The sequence below is a fragment of the Dermochelys coriacea genome, chromosome 1 (genome assembly GCF_009764565.3).
Source record: "Dermochelys coriacea isolate rDerCor1 chromosome 1, rDerCor1.pri.v4, whole genome shotgun sequence".
NCBI lineage: Eukaryota > Metazoa > Chordata > Testudines > Dermochelyidae > Dermochelys > Dermochelys coriacea.
Genome location: NC_050068.2, coordinates 270,584,814 through 270,597,101, shown reverse-complemented (window position 1 = coordinate 270,597,101; position 12,288 = coordinate 270,584,814). Strand labels below are relative to the sequence as shown.

The 12,288-nt window shown below is 43.3% G+C and overlaps 1 protein-coding gene across 1 annotated transcript in view; it reads left to right on the top strand.

Moving 5' to 3' along the window:
• Positions 1–12,288, top strand: part of PLXNC1 (plexin C1) — a 99,657-nt gene that overhangs the window by 38,755 nt on the left and 48,614 nt on the right. The window contains exon 10 of the mRNA XM_038403703.2: positions 10,437–10,576. Within this exon, the coding sequence (XP_038259631.1) occupies positions 10,437–10,576 (140 nt within the window). The remainder of the gene's footprint in view (positions 1–10,436; positions 10,577–12,288) is intronic.

Sequence of the window (12,288 nt, the reverse complement as noted above, 5' to 3'; positions counted from 1 at the left end):
CCTAAAAATTATGTGTTTTCAAAATCACCTGGTTCTTATAATGTTTCTTGCACACACCTGGCACTCAAGCTATTACTCTAATCCTCTGCACACTGATCTGAGCCACTCAAGATTTATCTCTGCTGGGGCACAAAACTCACTGCCCCTTCATAGAAGCAATATTTCAAAAGCTGTTGAGGGTTAAGTTTAGAACTCCTGGTCAGCTCAGGCCCTTTGCCCTGAGACCAAAGTTTATGCTTAAAGAGCTGATATTTTGAAGTGCTCTAAAATCCCCATGCAGACTCTGATTTTACTTTAGAAGTATTGTCAAGAAAATTAGCATTTGTTGAACAGAGTGAAGATGAGAGGCCTTAGTAAGCAGCTGGGGTAATGTGACCATGACTCATGCTCTTCAGCTGTTTTCTGAAAAATGGGACTGAGTGTGATCAGAGGAAAGCAAGTTGCTGGGTCATTGGGCTCAGGGGTTTCTGATACACAGTTCCCTAACATGAGCTGCTCATAACATTTTCAGATTTTTATAATTTTTTTTTATGCAGAGCTAGTGAATACAGGGGATTAGAGCCGTGCAGGGTGGGGTTCTGTACATTTGCTAACCATCTCCCCTTAGAGCTGTGCTCTGGCTCAGCCACACAGTGGCCATGCACCCATAGATGACAACCTTTATTAATATAAGGAGTTATCCGGATACTGTGGTTAAAGAGCCAGTCCAATGACTAGAGCTTTGATGAAAAACTGGGTTTCTAAAAATGTCATTTTTCTATATATACTTGATGAACAAGAGGTCATCCTGAAAAGGGCCATTGCCCTCTGGGAGCTCAGAAGCACTGACAGAGCAGAGCCATAATGGAGGGAAGTTAGGTACCTTCCGCTCCAGTGACATACTTGGAGGGGAAGGGACATACTTGGTGACCTCCCCCACTCCCACCCCACTGCCCTACAACAATCCCCATCCCTCAAAAGTTCCTCCCATGGCTGCTCTACTAGGTCAGGGGAGGGGCTTAGAGGCGTCTCTTCCCTCCAGCGCTCCTTGATCAAGGGACTCCTTCCCTCCCCAATGCCTCCAGCAGTGCTGCTGCTTCTAGGGAAGAAGGGGAGGCCAGAGCAGTGTAGGAGAGAAGGGGTGGGGGTTAGAGCCATGTCTTGGGGGATGTAGGGTGGTCTTCAGCCCCCCCCCCCAAACTTCCCAACATCTACACTCCCAATTCTTGTTGCCCCTTCAAAACATGTCCCGGGTAACTTAGTGTTAGTACCTGCATCCTCTACCCAGCTCTTCAACCTTTGCTGCCCTCCACCCCCCACCTCACACACACACTCACTACTGCTCAGCCCTCCATAGGGAGGACCTGGCTCTGCTGGACTGGCAGAAATAAAGGAGACAAGGAGACTTTGTAGAGGCAGTGAAGGCGGTAGTATACAACCAGTGCATTCTGTGGCCAAGGAGCCAGAGGCAATGGAGAGGAAGAACTGGGCTGTGGTAAATGGAGAACTGATAAAGAGAGCTTTAAACTAGGAATTGGGGGGAGATGGATGGGAGATGTCCAGAAAATCTCCACGCCAGATTTTAGCATTGAGAGGGAAGAAGATGAAGTAAGAAAGGATACAGCCATGGGTAGGAGAATGTATATAAGGAGCGAGGGCGGTGTGGATAATAGTCTAATAGGTTATACCGGCTGTAGAATGACTGTGCCTAATAGGGTACAAAATGTGAGCGAGGCCAAACAGCAAAAATTAAGATGTTTGTACACCAATGCGAGGAGTCTAGGTAACAAAATGGAGGAACTAGAGCTACTGGTGCAGGAAGTGAAACCAGATATTATAGGGATAACAGAAACATGGTGGAATAGTAGTCATGACTGGACTACAGGTATTGAAGGGTATGTGCTCTTTAGGAAAGACAGAAACAAAGGTAAAGGGGGTGGAGTAGCATTGTATATCAACGATGAATTAGAATGTAAAGAAATAAGAAGCGATGCAATGGATAAGACAGAGTCCGTCTGGGCAAAAATTACATTGGGGAAGAAAACTAGTAAAGCCTCTCCTACGATAGTGCTTGGGGTGTGCTATAGACCTCCGGGATCTAATTTGGATATGGATAGAGCCCTTTTTAATGTCTTTAATAAAGTAAATACTAATGGAAACTGCGTGATCATGGGAGACTTTAACTTCCCAGATATAGACTGGAGGACCAGTGCTAGTAATAATAATAGGGCTCAGATTTTCCTAGATGCGATAGCTGATGGATTCCTTCATCAAGTAGTTGCTGAACCGACTAGAGGGGATGCCATTTTAGATTTAATTTTGGTGAGTAGCGAGGACCTCATAGAAGAAATGGTTGTAGGGGACAATCTTGGGTCAAGTGATCATGAGTTAATTCAGTTCAAACTAAATGGAAGGATTAACAAAAATAAATCTGCAACTAGGGTTTTTGATTTCAAAAGGGCTGACTTTCAAAAATTAAGGAAATTAGTTAGGGAAGTGGATTGGACTGAAGAACTTATGGATCTAAAGGTAGTTGAGGCCTGGGATTACTTTAAATCAAAACTGCAGAAGCTATCGGAAGCCTGTATCCCAAGAAAGGGGAAAAAATTCATAGGAAGGAGTTGTAGACCAAGCTGGATGAGCAAGCATCTTAGAGAGGTGATTATGAAGAAGCAGAAAGCATACAGGGAGTGGAAGATGGGAGGGATCAGCAAGGAAAGCTACCTAATTGAGGTCAGAAGATGTAGGGATAAAGTGAGAGAGGCTAAAAGTCGAGTAGAGTTGGACCTTGCAAAGGGAATTAAAACCAATAGTAAAAGGTTCTATAGCCATATAAATAAGAAGAAAACTAAGAAGGAAGAAGTGGGACCGCTTAACACTGAGGATGGAGCGGAGGTTAAAGATAATCTAGGCATGGCCCAATATCTAAACAAATACTTTGCCTCAGTCTTTAATAAGGCTAAAGAGGATCTTGGGGATAATGGTAGCATGACAAATGGGAAGGAGGATATAGAGGTAGATATTACCATATCAGAGGTAGAAGCGAAACTGAAACAGCTTAATGGGACTAAATCGGGGGGCCCAGATAATCTTCATCCAAGAATATTAAAGGAATTGGCACCTGAAATTGCAAGCCCATTAGCAAGAATTTTTAATGAATCTGTAAACTCAGGAATAGTACCGAATGATTGGAGAATTGCTAATATAGTTCCTATTTTTAAGAAAGGAAAAAAAAGTGATCCGGGTAACTACAGGCCAGTTAGTTTGACATCTGTAGTATGCAAGGTCCTGGAAAAAATTTTGAAGGAGAAATTAGTTAAGGACATTGAAGTCAATGGTAAATGGGACAAAATACAACATGGTTTTACAAAAGGTAGATCGTGCCAAACCAACCTAATCTCCTTTTTTGAAAAAGTAACAGATTTTTTAGATAAAGGAAATGCAGTGGATCTAATTTACCTAGATTTCAGTAAGGCATTTGATACCGTGCCACATGGGGAATTATTAGTTAAATTGGAGATGGGGATCAATATGAACATCAGAAGGTGGATAAGGAATTGGTTAAAGGGGAGACTGCAACGGGTCCTACTGAAAGGTGAACTGTCAGGTTGGAGGGAGGTTACCAGTGGAGTTCCTCAGGGATCGGTTTTGGGACCAATCTTATTTAATCTTTTTGTTACTGACCTTGGCACAAAAAGTGGGAGTGTGCTAATAAAGTTTGCAGATGATACAAAGCTGGGAGGTATTGCCAATTCAGAGAAGGATCGGGATATTATACAGGAGGATCTGGATGACCTTGTAAACTGGAGTAATAGTAATAGGATGAAATTTAATAGTGAGAAGTGTAAGGTTATGCATTTAGGGATTAATAACAAGAATTTTAGTTATAAGTTGGGGACGCATCAATTAGAAGTAACGGAAGAGGAGAAGGACCTTGGAGTATTGGTTGATCATAGGATGACTATGAGCTGCCAATGTGATATGGCTGTGAAAAAAGCTAATGCGGTTTTGGGATGCATCAGGAGAGGCATTTCCAGTAGGGATAAGGAGGTTTTAGTACCGTTATACAAGGCACTGGTGAGACCTCACCTGGAATACTGTGTGCAGTTCTGGTCTCCCATGTTTAAAAAGGATGAATTCAAACTGGAGCAGGTACAGAGAAGGGCTACTAGGATGATCCGAGGAATGGAAAACTTGTCTTATGAAAGGAGACTTAAGGAGCTTGGCTTGTTTAGCCTAACTAAAAGAAGGTTGAGGGGAGATATGATTGCTCTCTATAAATATATCAGAGGGATAAATATAGGAGAGGGAGAGGAATTATTTAAGCTCAGCACCAATGTGGACACAAGAACAAATGGGTATAAACTGGCCACCAGGAAGTTTAGACTTGAAATCAGACGAAGGTTTTTAACCATCAGAGGAGTGAAGTTTTGGAATAACCTTCCAAGGGAAGCAGTGGGGGCAAAAGATCTATCTGGTTTTAAGATTCTCCTCGATAAGTTTATGGAGGAGATGGTATGATGGGATAATGGGATTTTGGTAAGTAATTGATCTTTAAATATTCAGGGTAAATAGGCCAAATCCCCTGAGATGGGATATTAGATGGATGGGATCTGATTTACTATAGAAAACTCTTTCCTGGGTATCTGGCTGGTGAATCTTGCCCATGTGCTCAGGGTTTGGCTGATTGCCATGTTTGGGGTCGGGAGGGAGTTTTCCTCCAGGGCAGATTGGAGAGGCCCTGGAGGTTTTTTTGCCTTCCTCTGTAGCATGGGGCATGGTTGACTGGAGGGAGGCTTCTCTGCTCCTTGAAGTTTTGAACCATGATTTGAGGACTTCAATAGCTCAGACATGGGTGAGGTTTTTCATAGGAGTGGTGGGTGACATTCTGTGGCCTGCGCTGTGCAGGAGGTCGGACTAGATGATCAGAGTGGTCCCTTCTGACCTTAGTATCTATGAATCTATGAGAAGCTGATAAATTGTTATTAAAACAGAACGAACACCACTTTCCTCCCCCACAAAAAAACCAACCAAACAAATGTTGTTGCATTAAGATTGCCACATGGTGCCCCACATTCTTCCAGAACATTGAATTCAGCAACATTAAAATCTCTGGAACCATAAAATTAAGAATTAATGTAATGTGAACTTAAACTTCAGAAAACCGGGAAATGCAGAATTAAAGTTTATATCACCCCTCAACACAACCTCACCTGCTCTTTTAGAGTGACCTTCCGACACACCAATAACACGCATACAGTACTAGCGTTCTACCCCTACTGACACTGCAGAACTCACTGAGAACAGAGCACATGGGCATTGTCGGGCAAAGTCTAATACCTTCTCCTCGCTAAGGCAAAACTTGGGTTTATGTCAGGTATAGCAGACAGGAGCTACTTACACCCAAACATTGAGCCTGTGCCACACAAATCAGCCCACACTTGCTAAATGTTCCCACTTCCCTTTTCCCTTTGAGACATTGCCTTCACTTAGCCCTGGAGAGCATAGTCATGTATGCCACTGGACTTCTAACAGTCCCTTTGACAAGAAGACCCCCTGTGCACCGCTCCTGACACAACCTGTGGAACTCAGTGCTGAAATAAGGCATAGCTGACACCACATGTACACCTCTCCTTCTACCTTCTCCTTCTATACCAACCTGCCCCAAATAATTCCACGGTTGTTCAGCACAGATAGACACGACAAAGTGAACACAGCTGGAATGCATGCAGGTAAATGCTGCCACTCAAATCTGAAACAAACCACAGCACAAAAACAGTGGCTCATTCTCTTAGCTGTTCTTTGTGTCTACTTATTATGGCATCATCCCTACTAAAGAATTGCCAGTGCCACGGGGGCACAGTTAAGGTTGCATTGTTGGGAGGGGGAGTGGCAGCATTTATCTTAACTCTTCATTTCCTAATCTTCAGAGATTTTAGTGTAGCTGAACTTGATATTCTGGATGGGCATGAGGCACCAATGGGTAACCTTAACTCTCCCAAAACAGAGGTTTTGGGCAGTTAATTTTTATAAACATCTATGACGGATTTGGAGTTGCCTGTAGTGATTTATGAACATTATGAGTTGTCTGTGTTATTGACATGTTTACTGTATGCATATACCGAGTTAATTCAAAAGCAGTGTTGTCAGGAAATGGACCCAGGAAGCGGGAGGCGAATCCAGCAAACTCTTGAGAGACAGTGCAAGAGCTGTTCATTTAGATACCCTGACTTGGCCCCCCGTTTGGCCTGCCAAGCAGGTGTCCCCAGGAGGGAGCTGGTTCCTGTAGGGAGAGGGGATCACAGGATTCAAGAGGGTTTAAAGAGCCACATGCTCCCTCAGGAGTCAGATTTTTGAGACTGAGAATGCAGAGCCTGTCAAGTGGAATTCTGGGAGAAGTTAAACCTGCTGGGGTCCTCATCAGAAGGATGGATAGGCTCTGGGCAAGGTAGCACATGTAGACCTTTTGTTGTCTTTAAATTGTTTTTCTCTTATGTTATGTCTTATGCCTATGCTTAAATAAACAATACTGTTGTTTTAAGAAGGCTGTTTTGGGTCACCATCATTAGGGTCCTACCAAATTCACGGTCCATTTTGGTCAATTTCACGGTCATAGGATTTTAAAAAATCGTAAATTTCATGATTTCGGCTATTTAAATCTGAAATTTCACGGTGTTATAATTGTAGGGATCCTGACCCCAAAAGAACTGTGGGGCGGTCATAAGGTTATTGTAGGGGGGTTGCAGTACTGCTCCTCTTACTTCTGCGCTGCTGCTGGCGGCAGCGCTGCCTTCAGAGCTGGGCAGTTGGAGAGTGGTGGCTGCTGGCCGGCCGCCCAGCTCTGAAGGCAGCGCAGAAGTAAGGGTAGCAATACTACAGCCTTCCCTGAAATAACCTTGTGATCCCCTGAAACTCCCTTTTGGGTCAGGACCCCCAATTTGAGAAACACTGGTCTCTCCCATGAAATCTATGTAGTATGGGGTAAAAGCACACAGAATACCAGATTTCCTGGAGGGAGACCAGATTTCACAGTCCGTGACATGTTTTTCATGGCTGTGAATTTGGTAGGGCCCTAACCATAATCCATTTGTCACAGCTCCCAAAGGAAAGAATCACAGATGCCAAACCCAGTTAGACCTGCTGGGTAAGCATGGTCCATCCATAGGGTACTGTAGCCCAGGGCCCAGTGTATGAGAGAATCCTGAGGGGTGCACGCAGAGAAGGGACAGAGGTGCAGCTAGCTTTGTAACCATAAAATCATAGAGAGAGAATAAATAGTTCAAATTTGGGGCTTAAGCAACCTCGAATTCCTTTAACTTTAGAGGTCTGAATCTAAATTCCCTTTAAACTGTGTGGCCATGCTGAGCCCCCTCCTGCACATCGAACCCCTCATCCCCAGCCCCACCCCAGAGCCTTCACCCGCAGCCAGAGCCCTCAGCACGCCACTCGCACCTTAACCCTCTGCCCCAGCCCTGAGCCCCCTTCCACACTTCAAACCCCTTGGCTCCACCCCCACCACATGAATTTTATGTGAACCAATATAAAGGCGATGTGTCACACATCACCTCCATGTCAGTGCACATAACAAAATTCATTCCGCATATGAACATAAAAAATTAGAGGAAACACGGTGTGAATGACACTGCTCTGAGAGTAGAGAGGGGAAGCAGCAAATCATGATGAACACAATGTGCTCTCATAGAATAAATTAGCCATGTTTTCTAGACATACATGCATAAAATGAGCTGGAGAACATGTGATAGAAGCTTTTGATATTTCAGCAGCCATGCTGAACCAAGCTCTAAATCGGGCAAGGGAGTGTGTCAATGGGTGTGCCCACAAACAAACTCATTAAAAATCTATATAATCACAAAACTTGAAATCCTAATGGGTCATTTTTAACTTGTAATACAACTAACTTTTAGAAAATAGTTAAAAATCATTTACACTTGAAGGCCCCAGCCAGTTTGTGGTTTTAGAGTCATACCTTCCTATATTTTTAGATATTTTTTTTCTCACCCCTGTTGTGTGAATAATGCGCACAGAGGAAACTAACTGATTATAATACAGTGGAAACAGCTAAACTAACTACACACACTCTGCTGTCAAATGCACCAAATAAACAAACTGAAATAATTAGAGAAAATGTTATTTTTGTAACAATAGTAAGTAAAAATAAAAAGTCCAGAAAGAAGTGTGACTATTAAAATTGGCATGTTTCTTTCTAATAGGATGAAATTTAATAGTGAGAAGTGCAAGGTCATGCATTTAGGGATTAATAACAAGAATTTTTGTTATAAACTGGGGACGTATCATTTGGAAGTAACAGCGGAGGAGAAGGACCTCGGAGTATTGGTTGATTACAGGATGACCAAGAGCTGCCAATGTGATATGGCTGTGAAAAAAGCTAATGTGGTCTTGGGATGCATCAGGCGAGGTATTTCCTGTAGAGATAAGGAGGTGTTAGTAACATTATACAAGGCACTGGTGAGACCTCATCTGGAATATTGTGTGAAGTTCTGGTCTCCTGTGTTTAAGAAAGATGAATTCAAACTGGAACAGGCACAGAGAAGGGCTGTTAGGATGATCTGAGGAATGGAAAACCTGTTTTATGAAAGGAGACTCAAAGAGCTTGGCTTGTTTAGCTTAACCAAAAGAAGGCTGAGGGGAGATATGATTGCTCTCTATAAATATATCAGAGAGATAAATACCATGGAGGGAAAAGAATTATTTAAGCTCAGTAGCAATGTGGACACAAGAACAAATGGATATAAACTAGCCATCAGGAAGTTTAGACTTGAAATTAGATGGAGGTTTCTAACTACCAGAGGAGTGAAGTTCTGGAACAGCCTTCCAAGGGAAGCAGTGGGGGCAAAAGACATATCTGGCTTCAAGACTAAGCTTGATAAGTTTATGGAAGGGATGATATGATGGGATAGCCTAATTTTGGCAATTAATTGATCTTCAACTATTAGCGATAGATATGCCCAATAGCCTGGAATGGGATGTTAGATGGGGTGGGATCTGAGTTACTACAGAGAATTCTTTCCTGGGTATCTGGCTGGTGAGTCTTGCCCACATGCTCAGGGTTTAGCTGATCACCATAGATTCATAGATTCATAGATACTAAGGTCAGAAGGGACCACTCTGATCATCTAGTCCGACCTCCTGCACAGCGCAGGCCACAGAATGTCACCCACCACTCCTATGAAAAACCTCACCCATGTCTGAGCTATTGAAGTCCTCAAATCATGGTTCAAAACATCAAGGAGCAGAGAAGCCTCCCTCCAGTCAACCATGCCCCATGCTACAGAGGAAGGCAAAAAAACCTCCAGGGCCTTTCCAATCTGCCCTGGAGGAAAAATTCCTCCCGACCCCAAATATGGCAATCAGCCAAACCCTGAGCACATGGGCAAGATTCACCAGCCAGATACCCAGGAAAGAATTTTCTATAGTAAATCAGATCCCATCCATCTAATATCCCATCTCAGGGGATTTGGCCTGTTTACCATGAATATTTAAAGATCAATTACTTACCAAAATCCCATTATCCCATCATACCATCTCATACCATATTTGGGGTCAGGAAGGAATTTTCCTCCAGGGCAGATTGGCAGAGGCCCTGGGGGTTTTTCTCCTTCCTCTGCAGCGTGGGGCATGGGTCACTTGCTGGAGGATTCTCTGCACCTTAAAGTCTTTAAACCATGATTTGAGGACTTCAGTAGCTCAGACATAGGTTAGATGTTTGTTACAGGAGTGAGTGGGTGAGATTCTGTGGCCTGCGTTGTGCAGGAGGTTAGACTAGAAGATCATAATGGTCCCTTCTGACCTTAAAGTCTTTGATTCTATGATTCTTTAAAACATGACTGGCTAGCGATTGGGACATCACCACATATATTGTCATTTTTATACACAGGAAGATGCACATGTAAATTACTTTTCCTTGAAATGTGGCTGTATAGTACTCAAAAACCTGTGTATGGCTTTAAAAAGTGTCCAGTGAATCCAGCTTTATCCTGTTTCTTGTCTTTTCATTCTAGAATTCTAGCTAGTCATACCATTTTCAAGACATTGGCTAGAGTTACAGTTTGTTTCTCTGAACTCATTCAGTGATCATAGGTATTGTTTCAGGTTGTGCTTTTTCTGAATTGTTGAACAGTAACATACAAAGCTGCATTTTAAAGTGGATTTCTGCTGTACATATCTATCAATATGTTAGATTGCGCTTCCTGTTGGTAGTTTTATTTCAGTAGAAATGCAAACGTTAACACTGCTAAAATTAGAAGACTTGAAAGGAGTTGTGGTTTTCATCACCTCTCAGGATCTGATTGAAATATGTTACAATTAACAAGAAAGATGAATTCTGATTCATTTAAAAATACTTTAAATGCATAGCTCAATGTTCATTTTTTTTCGATAGCTTGTTTTTTAACCAGGTTTTGTTTTGTTTCCAATAGCCTATCCACAATATTTCCATAGAACCTTTATGGATATCAGTGTTAGGTAAAAGGGACGTGGTAATCAAAGGAGAAAACTTTAGCGAAGCATCAAACATTACAGTGGTGTTGACTGGAACCAGTGGCTGCAAACAAGACAAGTGAGTCCAAATAATACAAATATTTATGTGTATATTTTTAGTACATTGAAAATTACACACATACCCCAGAGCCAAATTTTGCCTTTAGATGCGCAGGCAAGTATGCAGCTCTCATTGACTTACAGTCAAGGGCAAAATGTGGCCCATTATTTACGTTAATGATCCCTTTATTAACCAAGTGCTGAACACATCCTGTAAGGTGCTGTGACTCTCAACTCCCACTGAAAACAATGGAGGAAATACAGCCTTGCATTAGTGCACAGCTGAAGGGATGGTGTGGGTAGATGGGAGGAGCATGTCTCATTTTGGATCCTGGAGCTGCCAGAGTGATCCTAGTTCAGCCTTTGGTCCTAGTAAGGGATGTTCTGAAGGCTTTCCTATCTTGCGCTCAGGTGCCATTGCCCATCTGGGCCTTGCAGCAGGTAGAAAATAGTTGGGGCATAGGAATGCCTCAGCCATGTTTTGACCCACCCCAACAAATCCCAACCATGCTTCAGAACTCTGCTGGTACTGGAGACTTCAGTGACAACAGAGTGCATAGACTGTGCAGTGCTCAGTGGGACGTTTGTGTAAATGCCTGTTCACCAATGTGAATAAGAATTGCACAGTGTAACCCTTAGTGAAATAGACTAGATTACCCTAGATTAGTGATACTCAATCTTGAAGAGTCACTTCAGAGGCACAGAGAGATACATGCTAATTGTGCAATGGAAACCTGATACTGCATTACGCAACTTCATCATATAACCACAATGCAGTATTTGGGTACTAGGATTATTTTGTGGCACACAGCAACTTTGTTCAGCTGGCTATCTGCCTTCTCGTCCTACCCCTTCTTCTTCAAGTAGTATCCCTATGGGTGCTTCACTGTAGGTGTGTCTGCATCCCTGCGCTGCTGATCAGGGAACTTTGGTAGCAGTCCATCCTGCCTGCACATGTGTTGCTCCTTGCCTGCCATGAGGCTAGCCAGCGTGCACAGGTGACACTCGTCAGTTCCTTCTCAACCATCCTTGGCTAGAGACATAGCTAAAGCAGGCCTTTCACAGATTGTCAGCTCCCTTTAGATTTGCTCATTTTAGCTTCCCTTGAAACCTTTTTTACTTTCTTTCCTTGTTTGCATTTTATTTGGCCTTGACTAAAAAAAAAAAAAAAAAAAAAAAAAGAAGAAAGAAAAATGAAGAAAAAAGGGTTTGCCTCCTGCCAACCCTGTTGAGGGGGGGAGGAAGGGGGCAGGACGGACCCCCCAGGACAAGGGTATGCCGGCTCTCCATGCTTCAAAAAGGGCCTCAGTTGCAAGGAATCTATCCCAGTAACTGTCGCACACTCACAGTGTGTTCACTGCTCACTGCCTGGGGGAAAGCACATTCCCCAAAAGTGTGACTTGTGCCAGCAACTGAAGCACAGGTCCAGGAAAGAGAGAGCTAAGGGCTTAAACTCCTGCTCGTGGAGTTGGCCCTTCAGCCCCAGAGTCCCAGCGGGACTCTCACTGCAGCTTTCTATGTCATAGGGAAGTGAGCCCAGAGAGATTAGCCACTCACAGGACCGCTAAGAGAAGGTTTGTGAATCCCTGTAGCGAGCCCAGATAGAGCTGAAAACAATCCCTGGCTCCATCAATATAATCAGTATCGACGGCACAGAAGCTGGCTAAAACTGGTACCCAGGGCACGCATGGTACCAAGCCAACAGAACAAGTTGGACTTCCCAAGGACCAG